The sequence below is a fragment of the Symphalangus syndactylus genome, chromosome 8 (genome assembly GCF_028878055.3).
Source record: "Symphalangus syndactylus isolate Jambi chromosome 8, NHGRI_mSymSyn1-v2.1_pri, whole genome shotgun sequence".
In the NCBI taxonomy this organism is placed as follows: Eukaryota; Metazoa; Chordata; class Mammalia; order Primates; family Hylobatidae; genus Symphalangus; species Symphalangus syndactylus.
In genome coordinates, this window is record NC_072430.2 from 52,193,169 (window position 1) to 52,215,493 (window position 22,325).

Below are 22,325 nucleotides of genomic sequence, written 5' to 3' on the forward strand. Positions count from 1 at the left end.
GTTGCAGTAAGCCGATATCGTGCCATTGCATCCCAGCCTGGCAACAGGGCGAGAACCCGTCTCAAAAAAAAAAAAAAAAAAAAGGCAATCCCATAATCTAAGGTCAGATAATAAGTAAAACATTTGACCTCAATCAACTCAGCAATCCATCATTTAGGAATTCTGCAAAGATCCTGTAGGTTTTTCATCAATGAGAAATTTCTTTACAACCTTTTGCAGTCAGCCTTCCCTGGACACACTGGTAGGCAAACCAACCTGGAGAATTAGCTAAATTCGAGAGGTGAGGATTTCCTTTGCTACCCTAAATTCCATGAAGTTTAAATCTCCAGTTAAAATATTCTCTCTGCTACTTTCTGAATCACCAGGTATCAAGCCCTTGTTTCTGTTATAAATTTATAATTCTATTTAGTCATAACTGTACAATAAAACAATTATTGTTACTAATTTTGCCAAAGTACAGGCTTCCAACTTAAAGTAGGAAATACAAAACAGGTCTCTCCAAGATAAAGCCTGGAGACTGACCTTACTAAGAGATCTTACTTCAGTAAGCAGCAGGATGTTCATTTATTAGTGTTAAGAATCATCCTAACCACTTTTCCTAGCGACAGATGGATAAACAGTTCCACATAGCAACCTTGGGAACAATTCCAATTAGGGAATAAGAAGAAAAACAAAACTATGGTTTTGGGCATATGAATATACACTCATTCGCCAAACACTTTTCAAAATGATAGGTTCGATCCTACTTCTAGGCCTTAGGGAATGATTAGTAGTCCAAAATCCATACTTTCTATTAGATCACTTTCCAAACTCTGTTTTCCTGCCTCTCCCCCAACCAGGCTCCTGGTCAGGAGCTGTTTTATTTCCTTGTACTTCCATCGTTTAATATTGTGTCCGACACGTCGCTGGTGCTCAATGGCTGAATGACTACCAAAATGCCCACCCACGAGGCGGGCCCCCAAACCTGGCACTGTAGGTCAAAAATTAAACAGATCGTGAAACGGCATGACAGCAGCCTGGCCCTCCTCTCTGCCTCCAGAAGCTGAGAGCAGGTTGGGAAAAGTGCATTATGCACCCCAGAACCTCCCGAAGTACTGGCAGAACAGAGTGGGCTGTCTGACCCGCCCGGGCTGCCTCTGTCCTCCAGGCATAGAACACGATTCTTCTCGTTCTTTAGGGCAGAGAGGACCCGGCTACTGCCCTCTCCTCCAAGCCCAACCTTGAAACGACCCTTCCCCAAGCTGGCCGCGCAAACGCTCCACGACGAAGCCCAAGCCTGGGCACCCGCAGCTTCCCAGAGGGAAGGCGCCGCGGTGCGCTGTGGGAGTCGTAGTTCCCCGGTGAGTTCCGCACCCGGGCGGCCGTGCGAACGGGACTCCCGCTCCCAGAACACACCGCGCGGGCGCCTCGCCCAGTCCTGCCACCTCACCTGTTCTATGGACGTGACTGTTTCCACTGAGTCGTCCTGCAAACGCTCTCGCGCGTGCTCGGGCCTCAGACTGTACAGCGGCTCTGACCAGACGGGGGAGGAAGATGGAGGGCAATAGTAGGTGAAAGAACTCGGAGAAGCCATCATCAAGAGAGCAGCGGACAGTGTGTAGGTCTCTGCTTCGTTAAGCAACAACGCGCATTGAAACTCGAGCGGGCTAAGGCGCTACGGCGAGCGGATAGAGGCAAAAAGATTTTGAACGCGAATGTCTCCTCCCGCCTACACGTCTTTAGAGTGAGTTACTGAGATGCTGCCGCCCCCCACTGGGCGGAGGAGCTGCTGCAAGAGCGCAGAGTCCTGAAGCGCAAGAGTGTCTACATCCGAATTTCATTTCAGAGAGATGACGTAGGACGCCTCGGTTTGTTACGCAAATTGTTAAAGAACTTTAACATTCTGCTAATTCTCACTTAATTGTAATGCAATGGTTTGCAGTTTCAGGTGCCCAAGAACCCAATGAATGTAAGTTTGAAAGCATTTCTGACAGCTCTACTGATTTGCCTCAGTCACGCTATTACTAATAGAATTATTGTGCACCTTGGGGTACTTGACAGCCTCCCAGGAGAAGGCGGCAGCTGCTCAAACGTGCAAGGACGCCGTCTCAGTAACTCAGTGATGGAGGGAGGGGGGCATTATGATTTTCTCCTGTCTCTTGGAGGCAACACTGCAGTAGCAAGAACTGAAATGCAGTAGAAGGAACAAGGTTAAGTGAAATAGACAGTCCGCAGATATTTATGGAACACCTGCTATGTGTCAGGCCTTGTGCTAGGTCCTAGGAATACAAAAGTGAACAAAACAAAGTCCCTGCCGTTGGAAACCTTACATTCTAAGAAAATCGACAGAATTGAATGTATCCAACACAATAAATATATGAAGACTTGTGATAAATGATATGAAGGAAAATAACAGGGTCTATGAGAGAGACTAAAGGGGTAGGAAACTAATTGAATTGTATGGTCAGGCCAAGCCTCTCTAAGTGACCTTTCATTTGAGATCCGAAGGATGACGAGGAGGCATCCAGAAGAACAGTGTGGGAAAGAACTCCTGAAAAGGAAGAAACAGCAACTTTTAGAAGACATGTGCTGGGCACGGTGGCTCACACCTGTAATCCCAGCACTTTGGGAGGCTGAGGCAGGAGGATCACTTGAGGAGTTAGAACATCCTGGGCAACATAGCAAGACCTCATCTCTATTAAATACCAAAAAATTAGCTGGGCGAGGTGGCGCATGCCTGTAGTCCCAGCTGCTCGGCAGGCTAAGGTGGGAGGATCTCTTGAGCCCAGGAAGTCGAGGCTGCAGTGAGCTATGATTGTGCCACTGCACTCCAGCCAGGGTGGCAGAGTGAGACCCTGTTTCAAAAAAAAAAGCAAAACAAAAAAAACAAACAAAAACGATAGGCTCAAGTGAGCCTCCTGCCTCAGCCTCCTGAGTATCTGGAACTACAGATGCGCACCACCACGCCCAGCTAGAATAAAAGAAATTCTTATTGATTCTTATGGAGTGGACTTACTCATCACACTCGCCTCCAGAACAACCAAGTTTAAAGTTGTGATTTTTAGGAAAACGCTGCTACCTTTGGACAAGCAATAGAAGAGAATTTATTTTAGGGCATGCATCAAAAGTACTACACCAAAAATTATAATACCAGAGATTAAACTGGGGGAGTTGTATGTAGGAGATTATAGAAGATATGATAATAACAGACATTCTGGGTACACTTGGAGACAAGCTTTATTTCCTGCTCAGAGCAATTTCACTCTGCTCCCACTCCATTCCATGTCACATGTCTAGGATCCAGGGATTATAGGCCAGAGTGACATTTGACAACCAGCCATTCCCCTGTTCTCAGTCTCTGGTAGTAAATAGAATCACTCACAAAAATTTCAAAGATGAGGCTGGGCTGGCCTAAAGACCTCAGGTGGGTGAACACTACCACCGTGTCCATTTTAGTGGTACTGTTGCTGAACTAAGACCTAGAGGCACCAGAATGTTACCAAATCTGGAAATAAGGGGACTGTATGGGTTAGGACCCATGGATATGGCTGCACAATGTGAAATGGTCTCATTATACTGCCCCCTGTATTGGCATCTTATAGTCTTTCCTTTAGTTATATTTTGGGAAAAAAATTGTCTGATAAGGTCAGGGTCATATCTAAGGATTCAGCCTTTGTCACAAAGAGTTTCTTTGCAGGAGAGCTGGAAACTTAACGCTTCAATCCTGAAGATTGTGCTATTGAAAGAATATCTGGGACAGTTTTGTGACAAATTGTTGCATCTGTCACAGATGGACCTAAAGCAATTGCAAACTGTATTTTAGAAATAAAAATTCATCTCTAAAATTCATTCTCCTCTGCAGTGGGATCCAAAAGATGTGAATAGGAACATGGGCAAGAGTCTCCGGCAGGATAGTGCGTTCTCATTCAATTAATGTTTATAGAGTACAGGGTAAGTGCCAGGCACTGAGCTAAGTGCTAAGGAGACAGCAGTGAATAAGCCAGACACAGTCTCTGCCACTGTGGTTCTCATGACTTACCAGAAAAAACATTAAACAGTAATGACAGAATTGACTCTTTCATGACAGTTGGGAGAAATGGGATGAGGCAGAAAGAAGCACGGAGTGTTGTGAGCTTGCATGATGGGGGGACCCTAAGGTAGCCTGGAAGGTCTGGAAAGACTCCCATGAGGAAGTGAGTTAATTAATCCAGGGGATGGGAACATCCCAGGCAGAGGAAACCCAGTAACAACCCCAAATCAAGTGAAACCAGTAATGAAAAATATGTGGGGTTTGTACTCCGTGTAAGCATCGAGAAGACTTGGATCAAATAGCCTACTAGTTGTCCCTCCTCTTGGTTTAATACAACCACTCATTCAAGAAGCAGAATGAACATAAATATTAATGGTGCTATAGAGAATTATATATTTAGAGAGGAAACTCTTAGTCATGATAATAGCAACTCCAGCTTGGACTGCAGATGGTTTATGTTTATCTTACTCAAATGCCTGATACTCTTTTCTAAATTAAACTGATCGTATTTCTTTAAAAATAATATTAAATGTGGACCGTGCTATTTTATACTTTTAAGAGCAAGAAAAAGAAAAAAGTAATGGCCTAAATGAACCACTAGAGGTCGCTTCTGACCCTGGAGTGCATTTAGGGAATAAGTTTTAAAACTGCTCTTACCGTTCTCCCTGTTTTCACTCATACAAGCCGCATGTCGGAGTGAATTGTTTCCTTTAATATCTTGTGAAACTGTGTAATAATACATATTGGAACATTTGCAAAATGGAAAGAACTCATCTGTTATCCCGCTAGGTAATTAACTTCCTCCCCAAGTTTACTGCCCACCGGCGGTCCTGTCCCTCCTGTTCTCCTGGATGGAATAACTGCCCCATCTCCTACCTAGGGCCAGGTCATCTCCCTTCCTCACGCGCCACCCCCCAAAGACTATCGCAATTCTCCCTTGCCTTTCCTAAAACACCAAATTTTTCTTCTACTTGATCATCCAGATCTCCCTCAAGCATGCCATTTTCTCATTCTTGGCTGCGTGGAGGGTGAGGGGCTATTTTTTTTTTTTTTTTTTTTTTTTTTTTGAGAAGGAATCTCGCTCTGTCGCCCAGGCTGGAGTGCAGTGGCGCGATCTCGGCTCACTGCAACCTCCACCTCCCGGTTTCATGCCATCCTCCTGCCTCAGCCACCTAAGTAGCTGGGACTACAGGCACCCGCCACCACGCCCGGCTAATTTTTTTTTTTTTTTTTTTTTTTGTATTTTTAGTAGAGACTGGGTTTCACCGTGTTAGCCAGGATGGTCTCGATCTCCTGACCTCGTGATCCGCCCGCCTCGGCCTCCCAAAGTCATGGGATTACAGGCATGAGCCACCGCGCCCGGCCGTTGGGGGTGGGGGGGTGCATCTCTAACCCTCTTGATTCCACTCCTTCTCCAGCTACCTCTCTATGACTCATTGGCAGAGACCCTTGAAAGATTTGCTGCTACTAACGTCTCCAGGTCCTCTCTTCCAACTCTCTCAAGCCCATTCTAATCAGGCTTTCCAATCGTTTCTTATCAACTCTCCATAAAACTCCATATCGCCAAATCCAAGGGCCAGGTCTCAGTCCTGATCTCAAGTCTTCCTTCTTGACTTCCCAGCCATATTTGCACAGTTGATCATTTCCCTTCTTGAAACACATTGTCCTTGTGGTGTCTCACACTGGTTTTCCTCCTTCCTTGCCTTGCTAATATCTTGGATACCTTAGCTTGGGGTACCCCAGGATTCAGTCCTCAGACCTCTTATCTGTCTGCACTCACTTCCCTGTCAGCTCAGGCAGTCTCAATGTTTTAAGTAACACTTGCAGGTTGAAAACTCCCTAATTTGTATCTCCAACCTGGATCTCTCCTGAACTCCAGAGTTCATGTCTAATGTCTATTTGCATTTCCACTTAGATCTCCAACAGGCATCTCAAACTTAACATATCCACAACAGAACTGCTGGTCTTCCCTTCCAAACTTGTGCACTCAGTCTCCCCGATCTCTGTTATGATAACTCCATCCTTCCAGTTACTCCAAATACCTTGGAATCATTCTTGTTGCCTCTCTTTTTCTCACTCCTTGTAAGTTCTGTTCTAAATATATCTAGCATCTGATCACTGCTTACCAATCCCATTGCCAGTGTCCTGGTCCAAGCCACCATCATCTGTTACTTGGATTCTTACACTAATCTCTTAACTGTTCTCCCTCTTTTCACTCTTGTCCCCCGTACCCTAATACAAACTTGCTATAGACTGAATGTTTAGGTGCCTCCAATATTCATATGTTGAAACCTAATCCCCAATATGAAGGTGTTTGAAGGTGGAGCCTTTGGTAGGTGTTTGGGTCATGAGGGCAGAGCTGCCACGAATGGGATCCATGTCCTTATAAAAGAGACCCCACAGAGCTCCCTCACTCCTTCTGCCATATAAGGACACATAGAGAAGGCAACATCCCTTGAACCAGGAAGCAGGCCCTCACCAGACACCGAATCTGCAGGTGCCTTGATGTTGGACTTTATTTCTGTTATTGACAAGGTGCCCAGTGTATGGGATTCTGTTCTAGCAGCCTCAAAGGTCTAAGACAAAATGAAAAAGCCAGACTGAACTTTTAAAAATGTAAGCAAAGCCACCCCTTCACTCAAAGCTCCCTTCTCATCTCAAAGTCAAGGTGGCCTAGAGGACCCCAAATCACCTCTCTGGCCCCTTCCCTTGCACTCTCCAGCTTGCTCACTGCCTCGACACTGGCCTCCCTGCTGTTCTGTGTACACCTCTCCTACTGCAGCCTCGGAGCACTGATGCTTGTGTTGCCTCTCCCTGCAGAGCTCCGCCCCAGACATAGACATGGATTGCCCTCCCATCTTATAGTTTTTACTCAAATTCTTTTTTCTTTTTCTTTTTTTATAATTTCTTTTTTCTAAAAATTTTTATAGTGATGGGGTCTTCCTGTGTTCCCCGGGCTAGTCTCAAACTGCTAGAATCAAGCAATCCTCCCACATCAGCCTCCCAAAGTGCTGGGATTACAGGCATGAGCCACCACGCCTGGCCCAAATTCTTTAATCTAACCAAACAATTTCCCTTTTCTTGAGATCTTTCCTGTCCTCCCCATGTAAAATGGAGTGCCACCCCCTTTGGTAATAGCTTATTCCCACTCCCCTGCTTTATTTTTCTCATCACTAGATCAGAGACTTTATATTTTGTGTATTGATTTGTTTACTATCTGTCTTTCTCCACCAAAATGTAAGCTTTATGGGGCAGGGATTTTTTTTTTTTGTCTGTTTTATTCATTGCTGTACTCCCTGACATAATAGACACTGAATAAGTTAAATGATTCAAATGATTTCCAGTCATTGTAATGAACATTTGAGTGCTCATTTGTGTAACATAATTGTAGATGATAATGACAATGAACATAATACTAGCCTTATCCTTCAAGAGCTCACTATCTAATAACTACAGAGACCATGTAAATATAAATGAGTATAAAATAAATGTATAAACATAAATAAATCTATTAAGTAGATAAGATTCAAAATGAAAAAATATATAAATGATAAAAACAAAATAAGACATAATACATATACACAGAATATATTCCCCAAGAATGTATTCTCTTACAGTGGGAATGTAGCTGAAGCAGTAATTCATTTTAATCTATTTAATGAAGATGGCCTTTTATGTATAATATTTGTGTTTAGTAACATTTGTAAGAGACTAGTCTTAAGTAATCATTTTTTAATAATTATACTGAAATTTAGAAATTGTGAAATGTATTTTAAAAAGATGTTCTGTATCACACAAAAGGGAATATAAAAAGTTTCCAATCATAAAAAACAAAAGAATAGCTTTCTAAATGCAGTACAATGACTTTATGGCACAAAGAACAGCTGTGAGCTTCTCAGAAATCAATAAATCATCAATACTACATGGCTGCATTATTTTATTGTGTTGTATGTTGATATGAAATAAATTACATTATATATTATTAATCATTACATATACTCTATTACTGAAAACCTGTGCAAAAGTATTGACTCACAGTCCTGTTTTGGGTTTATCATGGTGAATATTTTACCAGCAGATACAAAATGGAAGCCAACTAAACAACATTGTTCACCTTGAAAACTGTAAGAAATGATTTTTTATTTGGCCGGGCATGGTGGCTCATGCCTGTAATCCCAGCACTTTGGGAGGCCGAGGTGGGTGGATCACGAGGTCAAGAGATCAAGACCATCCTGGCTAACATGGTGAAACCGTGTCTCTACTAAAAATACAAAAATTATCTGGGCATGTTGGTGTGCTCCTGTAGTCCCAGCTACTCCGGAGGCTGAGGCAGGAGAATCACTTGAACCTGGAAGGTGGAGGTTGCAGTGAGCCAAAATCCCACCATTGCACTCCAGCCTGGTGACAGAGCAAGACTCTGTCTCAAAAAAAAAAAAAAGAAAAAGAAAAAGAAAAATTTTTTTAAACTGTTGAGAAGCAGTGCCAGAGGTGTACACTGTAGGACATCCAGTGACTCTCCAGCCTGGCTGTGCACTGGGATCATTGGTGGAGCCTTCGAAAATCCAGATTCTCCCAGGCGTCAGCCCAACCAACTAAATCAGAATCTGTGGGGCTGGGGCCCAGGCACATGCATTTTGTCAAAGCTCCACAAGTGATGCTGACTCACAGCTAGGGTTGGAGCCACCTTGAAGCTTCTTTGTATGTGGTAGAAACATGAGCTGTCCACCAGAGACTGGCTCCTCTTCCACAGGGAGAGTTGCAGCTGGGAAGTGACTGCTCAGCAGTCTCCTTTGCATTTAGGCAGAGGCTTGTGAGTGGGTGCTGGCCAATAAAAAGTGGAAGACGTGATATCCACCACATCTAGACCTGACCCTTTAAAACCTTTCATGCGATCCTCTATTTCCTCGCTTCCCCTCTCTGCCAGCTGAAAGTCAATGCCTGGGGTAGCCCTCCATAATCAAAAGAACGTCATGCCACATGTTCTAGAAGTTAAAAACCTCAGTTAACAAAGAGGTCTTTTTCAGTGTTTCACTCCACTGGACAAATGGTATCCCTTTGTAGATTCAAAATAATTTTCTGGACAGATTTTGTGACATCTTTCCAATGTATATTATTACTACTCCTTTCAAACAATCTTTTTCAAGTCTGCTAATTTAGAACTACAGGGTCAACTCTCCCCCCTCCTGTTGACAGAGCCCTTCTTCCCCTGCTGTCTATAAGGCAGTCTTAGAGGGGTCTTAAGTGTATACTTAGGTGAAAAAGGAGACCCTGTAAATCCTGATATGTGAGAGACCTGGGGTATGGCGTCTCCTTGCCTTTGGTTGGCAGGCACTCTCTCTGATCCTTCCTGCAAGGCAGATCTTATAAAGAACGTCGGCCGGGTGCGGTGGCTCATGCCTGTAATCCCAGCACTTTCGGAAGCTGAGGTGGGCGGATCATGAGGTCAGGAGATCGAGACCATCTAACACATCTAACACGGTGAAACCCCGTCTCTACTAAAAATACAAAAAAATTAGCTGGGCATGTTGGCAGGTGCCTGTAGTCCCATCTACTCATAGTCCCAGCTACTCAGGAGGCTGAGGCAGGAGAATGGTGTGAACCCGAGAGGCGGAGCTTGCAGTGAGCTGAGATCGCACCACAGCACTCCAGCCTGGGTGACAGAGTGAGACCTCGTCTCAAAAAAAAAAAAAGAGAGATTAGGACATTGATAGGCACAGGTGGAAGACCATGTGAACATGAAGACAGCCATCTATAGCCAAGGAGATACCTCATGAGAAACCAACCCTGCTGACACCTTCATCTCATATTTCTGACTGGCACAATTGTGGGAAATAAATTCCTGGTGTTTTTGTGTGTGTTTTTGTTTGTTTGTTTGTTTGTTTGTTTTGAGACGGAGTCTTGCTCTGTTGCCCAGGCTGGAGTGCAATGGCGTGATCTCGGCTCACTGCAACCTCTGCCTCCTGGGCTCAAGCAATTCTCCTGTCTCATCCTCCCAAGTAGCTGGGATTACAGGCATGGGCCACCATGCCTGGCTAATTTTTGTATTTTTAGTAGAGACGGGGTTTCACCATGTTGGCCAGGCTGGTCTCGAACTCCTGACCTCATGATCTGCCTGCCTTGGCCTCCCAAAGTGCTGGGATTACAGGCGTGAGCCACCACGCCCAGCCAAATTGCTGTTGTTTAAGCCACCCAGTCTCTGGTACTTTGTTATGGCATCCCTAGAAAACTGATGCAGTCATGAAGGTGGTGGCCAGGACACTGAGGACAACCTGAGATGGTACTGTGGGTCATTTTGTGTCAACATCAATTACCATCAGAATTGTTTCCTGTGGTTCCCAGCCCCCAAATGCACGTGTCTCTGATAATTTGCCTTCTCCCCTCTTTCCTTGTCATTTGAGTATCTTTCCTCCATTCTCTATTTAGTCAGGGGAAAACAAAGAAAAAGCATGTGAATGGAGGACAGTACTGAGACCATGGTAGGGGGGATGTGTCCTGTTTCTATCAATCACGAGGTAAGGAGGAAATCCTTCTGCACCGTGGGCACATCACTAACAGTCCCCCAGAGTAGGAAACACAGGGTAAGTCCAGAAGAGGCGGGCGTTTCACTAACGGGGAGCCCCATGGTCCAGCTGTGTTGAGTCTTGGTGATGGGCTGCCTATCGGTGCAACTCTCCAGCTGTTCAGCTGTTGCTATGGCAGGTCCCACAGTGGTGCCTTTGGGTGCATGCTCAGTGTGGCTGGGGTGGGGATGGGGGTGAACGGGGGCAGGCACTTGTCTCCCTGGTTAAAGAATCAGTATCACATAATTGAGAGACTGATTCTAGGAGGATTCTAGTGGAAAAGACGTTCAGCAACCATTCCTCAGATGTCTCCCAGTTCTACTGAAATGTGCCCCAGTCCAAGCTGACCACAAATGGGGAGGATGCCAAAATGTTCCACTGAGTGACTGAGGTAAGGGGATGGAATTTAGGTATTTCATTTACAAAGACCTGGTTAAAGTGAACTTTGTTGTCTCCACTAGTCTATATGGTTCTTTTTTTTTTTTTTTTTTTTTTTGAGACAGAATCTCATTCTGTCGCGCAGGCTGGAGTGCAGTGGCGCAATCTCAGCTCGCTCACTACAACCTCTGCTTCCTGGGTTCAAGTGATTCTCCTGCCTCAGCCTCCGGAGTAGCTGGGATTACAGGCGTGCGCCACCACGCCAGCTAATTTTTGTATTTTTAGTAGAGATGGAGTTTTGCCATGTTGGCCAGGCTGTTCTTGAACTCCTGACCTCAGGTAAGCCACCCACCTCGGCTTCCCAAAGTGCTGGCATAAGCCACTGCGCCTGGCCATCTATATGATTCTTTTGCTAACATTGTCCCAAAATCTTAGGTCCTCCATCTCACAAAACACACACACAGACATATAGACACACACACAGAGAGATCTGTATGATGGCTCTGAAAGTGACTGAACCCAGATGAGGATGAGGATGAGTATTTGAAGGTTGGGTTTTGGTTTCTAAACTATTCTCCATCTCTCTCTTTTTTTTTTTTTTAGGCAGAGTCTTGCTTGCTCTGTTGCCCAGGCTGGAGTGCAGTGGTGTGATCTCAGCTCACTGCAGTCTCCGCCTCCCAGGTTCAAGTGATTCTCCTGCCTCAGCCTCCTGAGTAGCTGGGATTACAGGCACGTGCCACCACGCTCAGCTAATTTTTGTATTTTTAGTATAGACAGGGTTCCATGTTGGTCAGGCTGGTCTCGAACTCCTGACCTTGTGATCTGCCCACCTTGGACTTTCAAAGTGCTGGATTATAGGCGTGAGCCAGTGCGCCCGGCCTTTTCTTTTCTTTTTTTTTGAGACAGAGTCTTGCTCCGTCGCCCAGGCTGGAGTGCAGTGGCACGATCTCGGCTCACTGCAACCTCCACTTCCCGGGTTCAACCGATTCTCCTGCCTCAGCCTCCCGACTAGCTGGGATAACAGGCGCCCGCCACTAGGCCTGGCTAATTTTTGTATTTCTAGTAGAGATGGGGTTTCACCATGTTGGCCAGGCTGGTCTCAAACTCCTGACCTCAGGTGATCCATCTACTTCGGCCTCCCAAAGTGCTGGGATTACAGGCGTGAGCCACCTTGCCTGGCCTTTTTTTTTTTTTTTCTAAAGCAATGTAAGCTACTGAATTTGAGGTCAGTCTAGTATGACTACATACACTCCTTTTTTTTTTTTTTTTTTTTTGAGACAGAGTTTCACTCTTGTTGCCCAGGCTGGAGTGCAATGGCAGGATCTTGGCTCACTGCAACCTCTGCTTCCCGGGTTCAAGCGATTCTCCTGCCTCAGCCTCCAGAGTAGCTGGGATTACAGGCGTGTGCCACCATGCCCAGCTAATTTTAGTAGAGACGGGGTTTTACCCTGTTGGCTAGACTGGTCTCGAACTCCTGACCTCAGGTGATCTGCCCACCTCAGCCTCCCAAAGTGCTGGGATTACAGGGGTTAGCCACCGCGCCTAGCCATTTTTTTTTTCTAAAGCAATGTAAGCTACTGAATTTGAGGTCAGTCCAGTATGACTACATACACTCAATTTTTTATGAGTATGAACATTTATTTCTCTGGATTCCTTCAGCAAACCTCATTCTCTTTCCTGTCTTGCCTAGGGAAAGCCATTTCTTTCAAAGTAAAGTGAGGAATCCACGTCAGCTTGCATTTTCTTTCCTGTTTCCTCAGACAGAAGCAAGCAGAGAGCCACTAAAGGTCCCAATGAGGAGGCCTGCAGAGAGCTATTTACCATTACAGTGCCGATCAGTGGGAAGGCAGCTGCGGTGCCCAAAGGGGGTCAGGCTGGGTTGGATCTGTGCTCGGTACTCTGGTGGTGGTGGGAAGAAAATCACAGCAGGTTGGGCCTCGGTTGCTAGAAAACATCCCTGGCCGTATTCATCTGTGGGATATTCTTACCACCCGGGATGCACAGGGAAAACATTACAGGATGTTTTCTGCACCTCTGCTTTATTGAGTGCTGGGTCAACCGTTGTGCTGTCCTTTCTTTTTTTTTTTTTTTTTTTTTTTGACGGAGTCTCGCTCTGTCAGCCAGGCTGGAGTGCAGTGGCGCGATCTCGGCTCACTGCAAGCTCCGCCTCCCGGGTTCACGCCATTCTCCTGCATCAGCCTCCTGAGTAGCTGGGATTACAGGCGCCCGCCACCACGCCTGGCTGATTTTTTGTATTTTTAGTAGAGACGGGGTTTCACCATGTTAGCCAGGATGGTCTCCTGACCTCGTGATCCGCCCGCCTCGGCCTCCCAAAGTGCTGGGATTACAGGCCTGAGCTACCGCGCCGGTCTGTCCTTTCCATGCATTATCTTATTTCATCTTTCCAGCAATCCTATAAGGTAGTCACTCTAAATATCCTATTTTGAGATGAGGAAACAGAGGCACAGAGGGGTTCAGTAATGTGCTCAAGATTGCACAGCTGTTGAGTGGTGACACTGGGACTGGAACCCAAGTGTGCCTAACTCCAGAGCCCTACGCATGCACCTGAAACCCCGTGTAAGCCCAATGTACAGACGCGCACCTAGAAATAACGGAATCCACTACATCAGTTCCTTTAGCTTTCAGTGTAATCAGAGTAGCTAGCAGGCTCGGGATTTTCCCGCTTTTCTTTTTTTTTTTTTTTTTTTGAGACGGAGTTTTGCTCTTGTTGCCCAGGCTGGAGTGCAATGGTGCAATCTCGGCTCACTGCAACCTTCGCCTCCCGGGTTCACGCCATTCTCCTGCCTCAGCCGCCCGAGTAGCTGGGATTACAGGCACCGGCCACCACGCCCAGCTAATTTTTTATATTTTTAGTAGAGATAGGGTTTCACCGTGTTGGCCAGGCTGGTCTTGAACTTTTCCCCTCCTATTATAATTCAGACACTTAACCTGAAATATACCTTTTCAAATGAAGTAAATGGGCTTACCACTTTCCTTGACCTACTATTGAAAAATACATTCTTCATCCAATATTCAGCCTGAAAACAGGTATATATATATATATGTATATACTTTTCATTGCTTTTTTTTTTCTGAGACAAGGTCTCACTCTGTTGCGCAGGCTGGAGTGCAGTGTCATGATCTCGGCTCACTGCAACCTTCGCCTAATGGGTTCAAACAATCCTCCCACCTCAGCCTCTCAAGCCTGGGATTACAGGCGAGCTACCATGCCCAGCTAATTTTTTTATTTTTAGTAGAGACTGGGTTTCACTACATTGGCCAGGCTGGTCTCCAACTCCTGACCTCAAAGTGATCTGCCTGCCTCAGCCTCCCAAAGTACTGGGATTACAGGCATGAGCCAATGCGCCTGGCCTTTCATTGCTTTTTAAAGACCTAATAGGCTAGACTTTGCTCTCCCTCAATACTCGTTGGTAGGGATAGGCAATTCTCTCAACTCCAGAGAGCATTCGTTTGCCTCTTTCTGGTGCTAACACATTCAGTGGTAGGAAACTGGGTCTTGAACAAGGGCCATTCATTCTTGGTGCCACTGGCTATACCACAGAGACATTTAGGGGTCTGAAACAATACATTGGTCACCTGGGCACCTATACGAAGCACCTTAGATGGAAAACAGACTTTTGCCCTCACACCTCCAAAGGATTTTGCCCTTGGAGATGTTTTTATGATCATCTATCTTTCCACCCTGGTGGAGGACGTGAGTAGGCATTTTCCTCATTTAAAGAAAAAATGGGGACGGGGGAGGGCCGTGACGCAGTCACACAGGTAAGGGGCCGCCAGATGGCAGGGAGGGGGAATTCCACCCACATTCTCGGGGGCTCATGTAGACGGGTGTTCGAATCCAGATCCTGCTCAAGGCCTTCCTACCTCAGGTGAGCCCAGCTGAGGACCAACCACTGGGGAGCCCGGCCAGGATCCTGCAGATGCAGGGTGCCACGGCCGGCGGAATTACCGGCGCCAGTCTTGGGGTGGTATATGGGGAGAAGTGGTGAGCCCGGAAAGCCAAGCATGGTAGAAGTGGGCTGGGTAGGGGCTCACCTCAACTCCCCCATTCGGAGCGTCTGCGGAAAAACGAAAACGTTCCCCCGCCCCGGGCAGGAAGGGGTTGGGGGGGCGGCTGGCGCCCCGCCCCAGCGTCGCCCGCTCGTTGGGGTCCGGCGTTCCTGCGCGCGCTCTCCGCCCCCTCTCTCCGGGGCGGTGGCGGCGGCGGCGCAGGGGAAGGGGCGGGCAGGGGCCGCCGCCGCTTTCTCCTCCCACCGCTGCGCGCCAGCCCGGCCGAGCCGAGCGGTCACCGCGCCGGGCTCCCGCCGCAGCCGCGGTTCCCGGCACCCAGCGAGCGAGTGGGCAGGCGGGAGGGCGAGGCCGCCGCGGGGGCCGGGCCCTGCGTCCTCCTCGCCGCCCGCAGCGTCCCCGGGCGGGCGCGGGCCGCGATGGCAGCGGCGGAGCAGGGCTGAACCCGCTGCCCGCCCGCAGCCCCCGGCCCCGCTGGCCCCAGCCATGGCGAAGCAGTACGATGTGCTGTTCCGGCTGCTGCTGATCGGGGACTCCGGGGTGGGCAAGACCTGCCTGCTGTGCCGCTTCACCGACAACGAGTTCCACTCCTCGCACATCTCCACCATCGGTAAGGGGCGGTGGCCCGGGGCGCCCCTCCCTCCCCGCCCGCGGCCCCTTTCCCCGCCACCCCCGTCCCCAGCTGGGGAGGAATTGCCAGCCCCTCCGGCTGGAGGCGGTGGCGCGGGAGGCCGGAGTCCGCGATAAATCTCGGGGTGAGCATAGGTTTTGGCAAGTGAGGGTGTCCCTGCTGCCTGCCGTCCGGACCAGGGGTGGGGTCTCCCGCCTCTTGCCGGGGAGACTTCCCTCCCATCAAACCGAGAAACCGGGGGTGAGGGGAGCGGGTGTAGGCCTGGGTACCCCGAGCTGGGGTAGCGAGAATCATAGCCGCTGGAATAACATCCCCACACCCCCAGGGGGAGGGGAAGTAAAGCTTGTGCTGGGGGAAAGGGGGTCAGGGTGGAGACCGGAGTCACTGAGGCACCCTTGGTTCTGTGGTGACCCAAGGTGGAGCCGGCGGGGGGTGAGGCGGGGGAAGAGAGGACGTACGGAGGGGCCGCAGGGATCGAGTTTCCAGGGCAGAGTTGGGAAGGTAAGCCACAAGGTGGGACACCTGGGGGAGGGCACAGATAGGGTGAGGAGCCCCTGCGCCTGGGAAGAAGAGGAGCCGAGACATCTGTTCTGAGGGAGGCTAGAGGTTGGAGGAGTGTCAGGAATACCTGCCCAGACCAAGGGGTCAGAAGGCAGGCAGGAGCCGCCTGAGGACATTTCTCATCTGGCATTGCTGGAGCCTGTGGTTAGAGGGACAAGGCCCGGTGGCATCCCGGACAGCACTATGATGGGGTCACTTATTCTAGGAATGGGTCCATGGCCTCCCCTCTGAGACAGTCTCCCACTCCTAGGCTGTGAGGGGCCCCCTCCCCAAGAAGTCTGAGTAGAGGGAATTTCATCCTCAGCTGCTACCCGGGTCAGCCCTGGAGTAGCCTCTGCATTGCCCAGGCCCCTGGAAACACCTGCTGGCTAGCTGGTCATCTATTTGGAATGCTCTCCTAGAAGTCCCTGCTGCCATCAGGGACGGGAACCAGCTCTCAGCTTCCTCTTGAGGATTCATGTCCACGCCATCCCCCCTTCCCCCAACACACATTCCTTGCTGAGAGAGAAGTAGGAGCAGATAGATACAGCCAGGAGGAACAGAACCTTCTGGTTAAGAAGCCAGCTTTATTGTCCGAGAGACCTGAGACCTCACTTTGGGGCAAAGCAACCTTGAATATCGCCTAAACTTCTGAGCTTTATTTAGTTTCTCATCTGTAGAATGGGTATAATAATTGCACCTACCTCCCAAGTTGTTGTCAAGATTAAATGAGATAATGATTGTTAAGTGCTTAGCACAGCCAGACACATGGTGAAGCTCGATAAATGCTGATTATTCTTACTGCTATTGCCATTATCATTGCGCTTTTAGGGTCCCCTCTCTTTGTTTCACCAACTTGAAGGGTGAAACAACAGGACTTGGGGTCGGGGAACAGAACTTGTCCATCTTTCTCAGAGGAGCTGTAAGGCCAACTCTTAGGAAACCCAGGAGCTTGGGCTGAGCCATGGTTTGGATGAGAGACATTGCAGAAAGAAGGGGAGCCTACAGACACTAAGGCTTTGTGCCTGCCAGGAGGACTCGGGGAAGAGGCAGGTGCAGGAGAAAGGCATGGGCATGATGGAGGGAGTGGCAGAGGAACCAGATGGTGTATGAGGACAGGTTGTGGGCTCAGGGTCAAAGGGCGGTGGGTTATCCCTTAAGGAAACTAGGAGTGGCTATTTTTGGGAGAGGCCTGGTGCTTGGGACTACTGAGCTATCTCCAGAGAGCTGTGGGCTGCCTGGGAGGCCCTGGCTTTGGCCTGAAGAGCTGTTGTTTGCACCTGCTCCCCTAGTCACATTCCAAGTCCTACGGGTGACCTGGACTTTTCCCTTTGAGGGATTCATTCAACCATCTCATTTCAGAAGCTCTGGGACTCCTGCTTCGTGCTGTGGGAGGCAGGCTCCCCTGGGAGACACATACCCTCCTTTTTGAGGGCACCCCTGTTTCTAAAATACCAGGATGGCCCTCTGAGGCTCATGCTCTCCTTAAAGAGAGTCCATTGCCTCACACCTCTAATCATCCACCCTTCTCCTTGTCCCTTCCCCTTGTAATCTCTCTTCTTAGACACCTTCTGCTAATAGGTGAACACTAAATAGGTCACAGGGACTTCCTGAAACCCTCCAGGGCAGACACTTTGGGCACATAGGGGAATCAGTGAACTGAGTAGGGTGTCTCTGCAGCACTGTCTTCCCTCAAGGCCCTTGGTATATTGGCCTAAAACCTAAAGATGGCTCCCAGATTTCTTCCTCCACTTCTGACGGCCGGGTTCCCCTTTCTACAGGACACAGAGGATTCTCTAGGGTCCCCCTTTCCACAGGACACAGAGGACTCTTTAGGAGTTTGGATTCCATGGAATAGAAAGAAACCTGTCTTTTTTCACATCAGCCTTTTAAAATCTGCCCCACTGGGTATCTTAAATGCTTTCTTATTTAAAGCTTATTAAGGGACTTGGGATTCTCCCTTATCTTGGGCGTGTTTTTCAGCATTGACTAAAACTTAAACGAAAGAGTTGGATGGTCAAGAAAAGCTTTTTCCTTAAGTGATAGGGACAGTTTCTCAAGGAGGTAGAAGGGGCAGCCAGGAGACAAATCAAGGAGCCAACGAAATGAGTGCTACCAAGTCATAGTCATTCGCTTATTTTAAAAAAACGCGTGTCCTGTATGCCAGGCTCTGCACTGAGACCGAGAGATTCCAAGATGAATAATACCCACAGTCACTGTTCTCAAATTGTGCACTATCTAAAACACATTACATGACCATGCTGGGTACTGATTGAGGCACCTTTCCCAGGGGCTTTTTTTGTGAATTAAGAAAACAAAGTAATTCACCAGTTACTGCCAAGACAGTCTGGCTTCTTGGCTCATGTGGATATCCCCTAGGCCGGTACTTTTGTGATTTACTGTGTACTCCACTTTAAGGGCCTGCGATCTTCTAGAGAAGAACCTGCCAGGGAGCAGTGAGAGGCCTCCCTGGTAGACTGAGACACTGACTGTCCCTCCCCCTATCCTTTTCGTTTTTCTGGCCAGCAGGCCAGCAGGTGGCCCTGCCTCTGGCTCTGCCACAGGCATTTCCTTCCTGTGCAGCTGTGCTGGCCTGGCTGGGGGTTGGTGCAAAGGGGTCCCCGAAATACTGTCTTAAACAAATTAATTGAGCATTCACTACCAAGCTCTGTGCTAGGCATTTTAGAGACATATTGCAGTCTACGTTTTCTGCCCACAGAAGCCCATAACCTAGATGGGGAGGCAAGACATAGGCAAAAACAAAAAAAAAGAGCTAGTGCCAAAATGAGATATCTGAAAGTACTTGGTGAATCAATCTTCAAATGTAAAGGATGGATTATGATCATTACGGTAACTCTTAATGAAGGTCTCACAGTGGGTATCAGAAGCTAAATTATGATGCAAGATGTGCCATGAGGCAGCCGGAGAATGGCGATGGATGGGATGGGTGAGTGCTATTCCCACGACTCCATGCTGAGGCTAGGGAAGAGAGAGGTCCCTGTGGACTAGAACCGGCAGGGAAGGCTGAAGCTAGGCCTCAGTTCCTGCAGCAGAAGGGAGCAGATGGAGTAACATGAGCAGAGATAACAGGTGGGATTGAGTGGGTGTCCCTAGGGCTCTAGGCAGTTTAGATGCAACAGAAGGGATTCTTCAGAAAAGCAAGAACATTCTTCTGTTTCTCTCTCTGTCTCCCAAACTATAAGTGCCTTGATGGTGCGACCAAATCTTATTACTCTTTGTTTTCATAGTCCCTAGTACAGGGCCAGGCAGATCTCAATGCCTGTTGTTAAATTAATGAATGCATGCAGGGACCAGTTGGCAGAGGGCATTGAGAGCCTGGCTAAGGAGGTGGAACATGAGCCTTAGCAATGGTAGGAGGGGTTTTGAGTAGGGTACTAATGAGGTTGGCTGGAAGAAGGGGTTAAGACTTGAAGCAGGGAGACTAGTCAGGGGCTGCAGTAGTATCTGGGCATGAAGGAACCTCTGAATGGACCCTCACCCCCAGTGGTACCAATACCAACTTCCGCACAGTCACCTGTTCTAGTTTCCCTCCAGAATGAGGAGTGGTTCAAGCCAATCAACCTGGCAACTTCTGAAAGAATCTTATAGGACCTGTGCCATGACCAGGTAGGGAGAAGATGTCATACATGGACATCTATGTTCAGGGGACCTTTGAGGACCTTTCTGCGTGGTGGCCAGGAGTGAGAAGATGTAAACCATGAATGGAAACTGAAGAGACTGCTCAGGAGTTGTTGGTTTTCTTTTCTTTTCTTTTCTTTTTTGAGACTAGGTTTCACTCTGTCACCCAGTCTGGAGTGTGGTGGTGGCACAATCACGGCTCACTGCAGCCTCGATCTCCTAAACTCAATCCTCCCGCCTCAGCCTCTCAAGTAGCTGGGACTACAGGCGCATGCCACCGCATTCAGCTAATGTTTGTATGTTTTGTAGAGATGGGGTTTCACTATGTTGACCAGGCTGGTCTCAAACTCCTGGACTCGTGATCCACCAGCCTCAGCCTTCCAAAATGCTGGGATTATAGGCGTGAGCTACCTCGCTCCCTCAGGAGTTGGTTTTCTCCCTCCCATCCTTAGTCTTCCCTGAGTAGACCTGTCACCTAGTCCCTGGACCTTTTGTTTTGAAAGCCACCCTCCAGGCTGCACTCCTTCTGGGTGAGGAGGAGGGTGATCTGGTTGGACGGGTTGGGCTGCTGTGGCTTCAGGGCACTTTCTCAGGCTGGGTTGCTGCTGCTATGTCACCTTTCTCAGGGAGTTCTGTTGGGACTGGCTTGGCTGCCTGGGGCAAGGGCTTGTGACTGAGGAGGGGAGAGGGTGAGGGAGGGGGTGGGGCTAGATCCAAGCCTGGAACAGGGTGACCTAACAGACATTGGGGCCTGTGCTTAGACACTAGGATCCTGGGGTTTGCAGGTTTCTAGACTGAGAGGAGCTGGGGGCAAATGCAGTGTGACGTTGTAAGAGGGTCAGGGCTGGGTCTGTGTCAGCCTTCAGGCAGCCTGAGACCAGTCTCTACCTACTCTGTTCCCCGGTACCTAGAAAGGAAGGGAAGGTGAGAAGCAATGAGCAGAATGGAAAGAGCCCAGATTTTTTTTTTTTTTTTTTGAGACAGAGTCTTGCTCTTGCCCAGGCTGGAGTGCAGTGGCTCAGTGTCAGCTCACTGCAAGCTCCGCCTCCCGGGTTCACGCCATTCTCCTGCCTCAGCCTCCTGAGTAGCTGGGATTACAGGCGCCCGCCACCACGCCTGGCTGATTTTTTTTGTATTTTTAGTAGAGACGGGGTTTCACTGTGTTAGCCAGGATAGTCTCGATCTCCTGATCTTGTGATCCGCCCGCCTCGGCCTCCCAAAGTGCTGGGATTACAGGCGTGAGCCACCGTGCCTGGCCACTAGAGCCCAGATTAACATGCACATTTCCCATGGCCTTACTGGCCCTGTGACCTTCAGACACTTTGGTGACATCTTTGTGCTTCGTTTCTGCATCTTTAAATTGAAGATGGTAACAGAGTCTTTCTTAAAGGTTGTTGTGAAGATTATAGAGCCTAGTGCATACAAAGCACTTGGCAGAGCCCTTGATAAAATAATAGCTGCTATCATTATATTATCATTATTTATTTATTTATTTATTTATTTATTTATTTTTTTTGAGACCGAGTATCGCTGTGTCACCCAGGCTGGAGTGCAGTGGCACAATCTCGGCTCACTGCAACCTCCGCCACCTGGGTTTAACTGATTCTCCTGCCTCAGCCTCCTGAGTAGCTGGGATTACAGGCGCCTGCCACCACGCCCGGCTATTATTATTATTCCTAACTATAAGAATGTTGTAGAGATGAATACACTGTCAGTGCGCTAGGAGGTCATCCTGTGTATCCATCACTTGTGCACTCAGTAATTCAGGCGCTATTTACTGAACACCAACTACATGCCAGGTGCCATGCTAAGATTTGGGGATACAGTGGTGACCAAAACAGACAGAAACCAAGGAGCTGGCCGACATTCCAGGGGAGTGCATAGGAAGCTGTGTTTCATTTCAGTTTCTGCTCTAGTACCCCCCTTCCCCTGGCAGTGCCAGGGTCTGAGAAGGAAGAGTGAGGTGGTGAGGAGGTGTGAAGCAGTGGGGTGACCTGAGAGGAGAGGATGGGTGGCCTTGCTTCAAGGCTTGAGCCCCTGCCAGGTGTCGCTCTGCCTCGGGCCCCTGTTTCTCCTGCTGACACAGGCACAGACCTGATCTCCCACCCCTTCCCCAAGGACATGACCTTGGGAAGGAACATATCTGAAGCCTGCAGAGGGTTTCTGCTGCTCTGCATCTGTGCCACGTTCACAGATCCGCAGATGCACCCACAGCTGGGAGCACCGGTTCCTCCCACCTCCCTGCACTCCCTGGTTTCTGTTCCTTCCTCCTCCTCCTTCCTTCTTCCCGCTCCCCAGACAGGCTGGTGATGAGCTTTATAACATGAAAGCTGATATTTGGCCATTATGCTTCTACCCTGATTGCCAGCTCTTCTCAGAGTGCCTTCTTCTGTAATCCAATCTTTGCACCAGTTTCCCTGTGAAACTGCCAGTTTTCTGTATAGGCTTCTGCCCTCTCTTTGGCTCTTCTCTCTGGTCAGTGAGCTTTGTCAAGGGGAACACAGGGCTTCCTGGACACGTAATTCCTCCCACTGAGGAG

General features: G+C 48.5%; 2 protein-coding genes across 3 annotated transcripts in view; one reads left to right on the forward strand and one right to left on the reverse strand.

Moving 5' to 3' along the window:
- FNTB (farnesyltransferase, CAAX box, subunit beta) overlaps positions 1-1,788 on the reverse strand; it is a 74,023-nt gene extending 72,235 nt beyond the window's left edge. The window contains exon 1 of the mRNA XM_055289078.2: positions 1,430-1,788. Coding sequence (XP_055145053.1) covers positions 1,430-1,576 — 147 coding nt within the window. The 5' untranslated portion in view covers positions 1,577-1,788. The remainder of the gene's footprint in view (positions 1-1,429) is intronic.
- An 8,713-nt stretch (positions 1,789-10,501) lies between these two features.
- RAB15 (RAB15, member RAS oncogene family) overlaps positions 10,502-22,325 on the forward strand; it is a 31,462-nt gene continuing 19,638 nt past the window's right edge. The window contains exon 1 of one of the 2 annotated variants that reach the window (XM_055289083.2): positions 10,502-10,521. Coding sequence is in view for 1 of the 2 variants with exons in the window: in XM_055289081.2 (XP_055145056.1) it covers positions 15,463-15,586 (124 nt within the window). In the remaining variant the exon portion in view is untranslated. Of the gene's footprint in view, positions 10,522-15,156; positions 15,587-22,325 lie in introns of those variants that run through there. The other variant, XM_055289081.2, reaches the window with a different exon arrangement.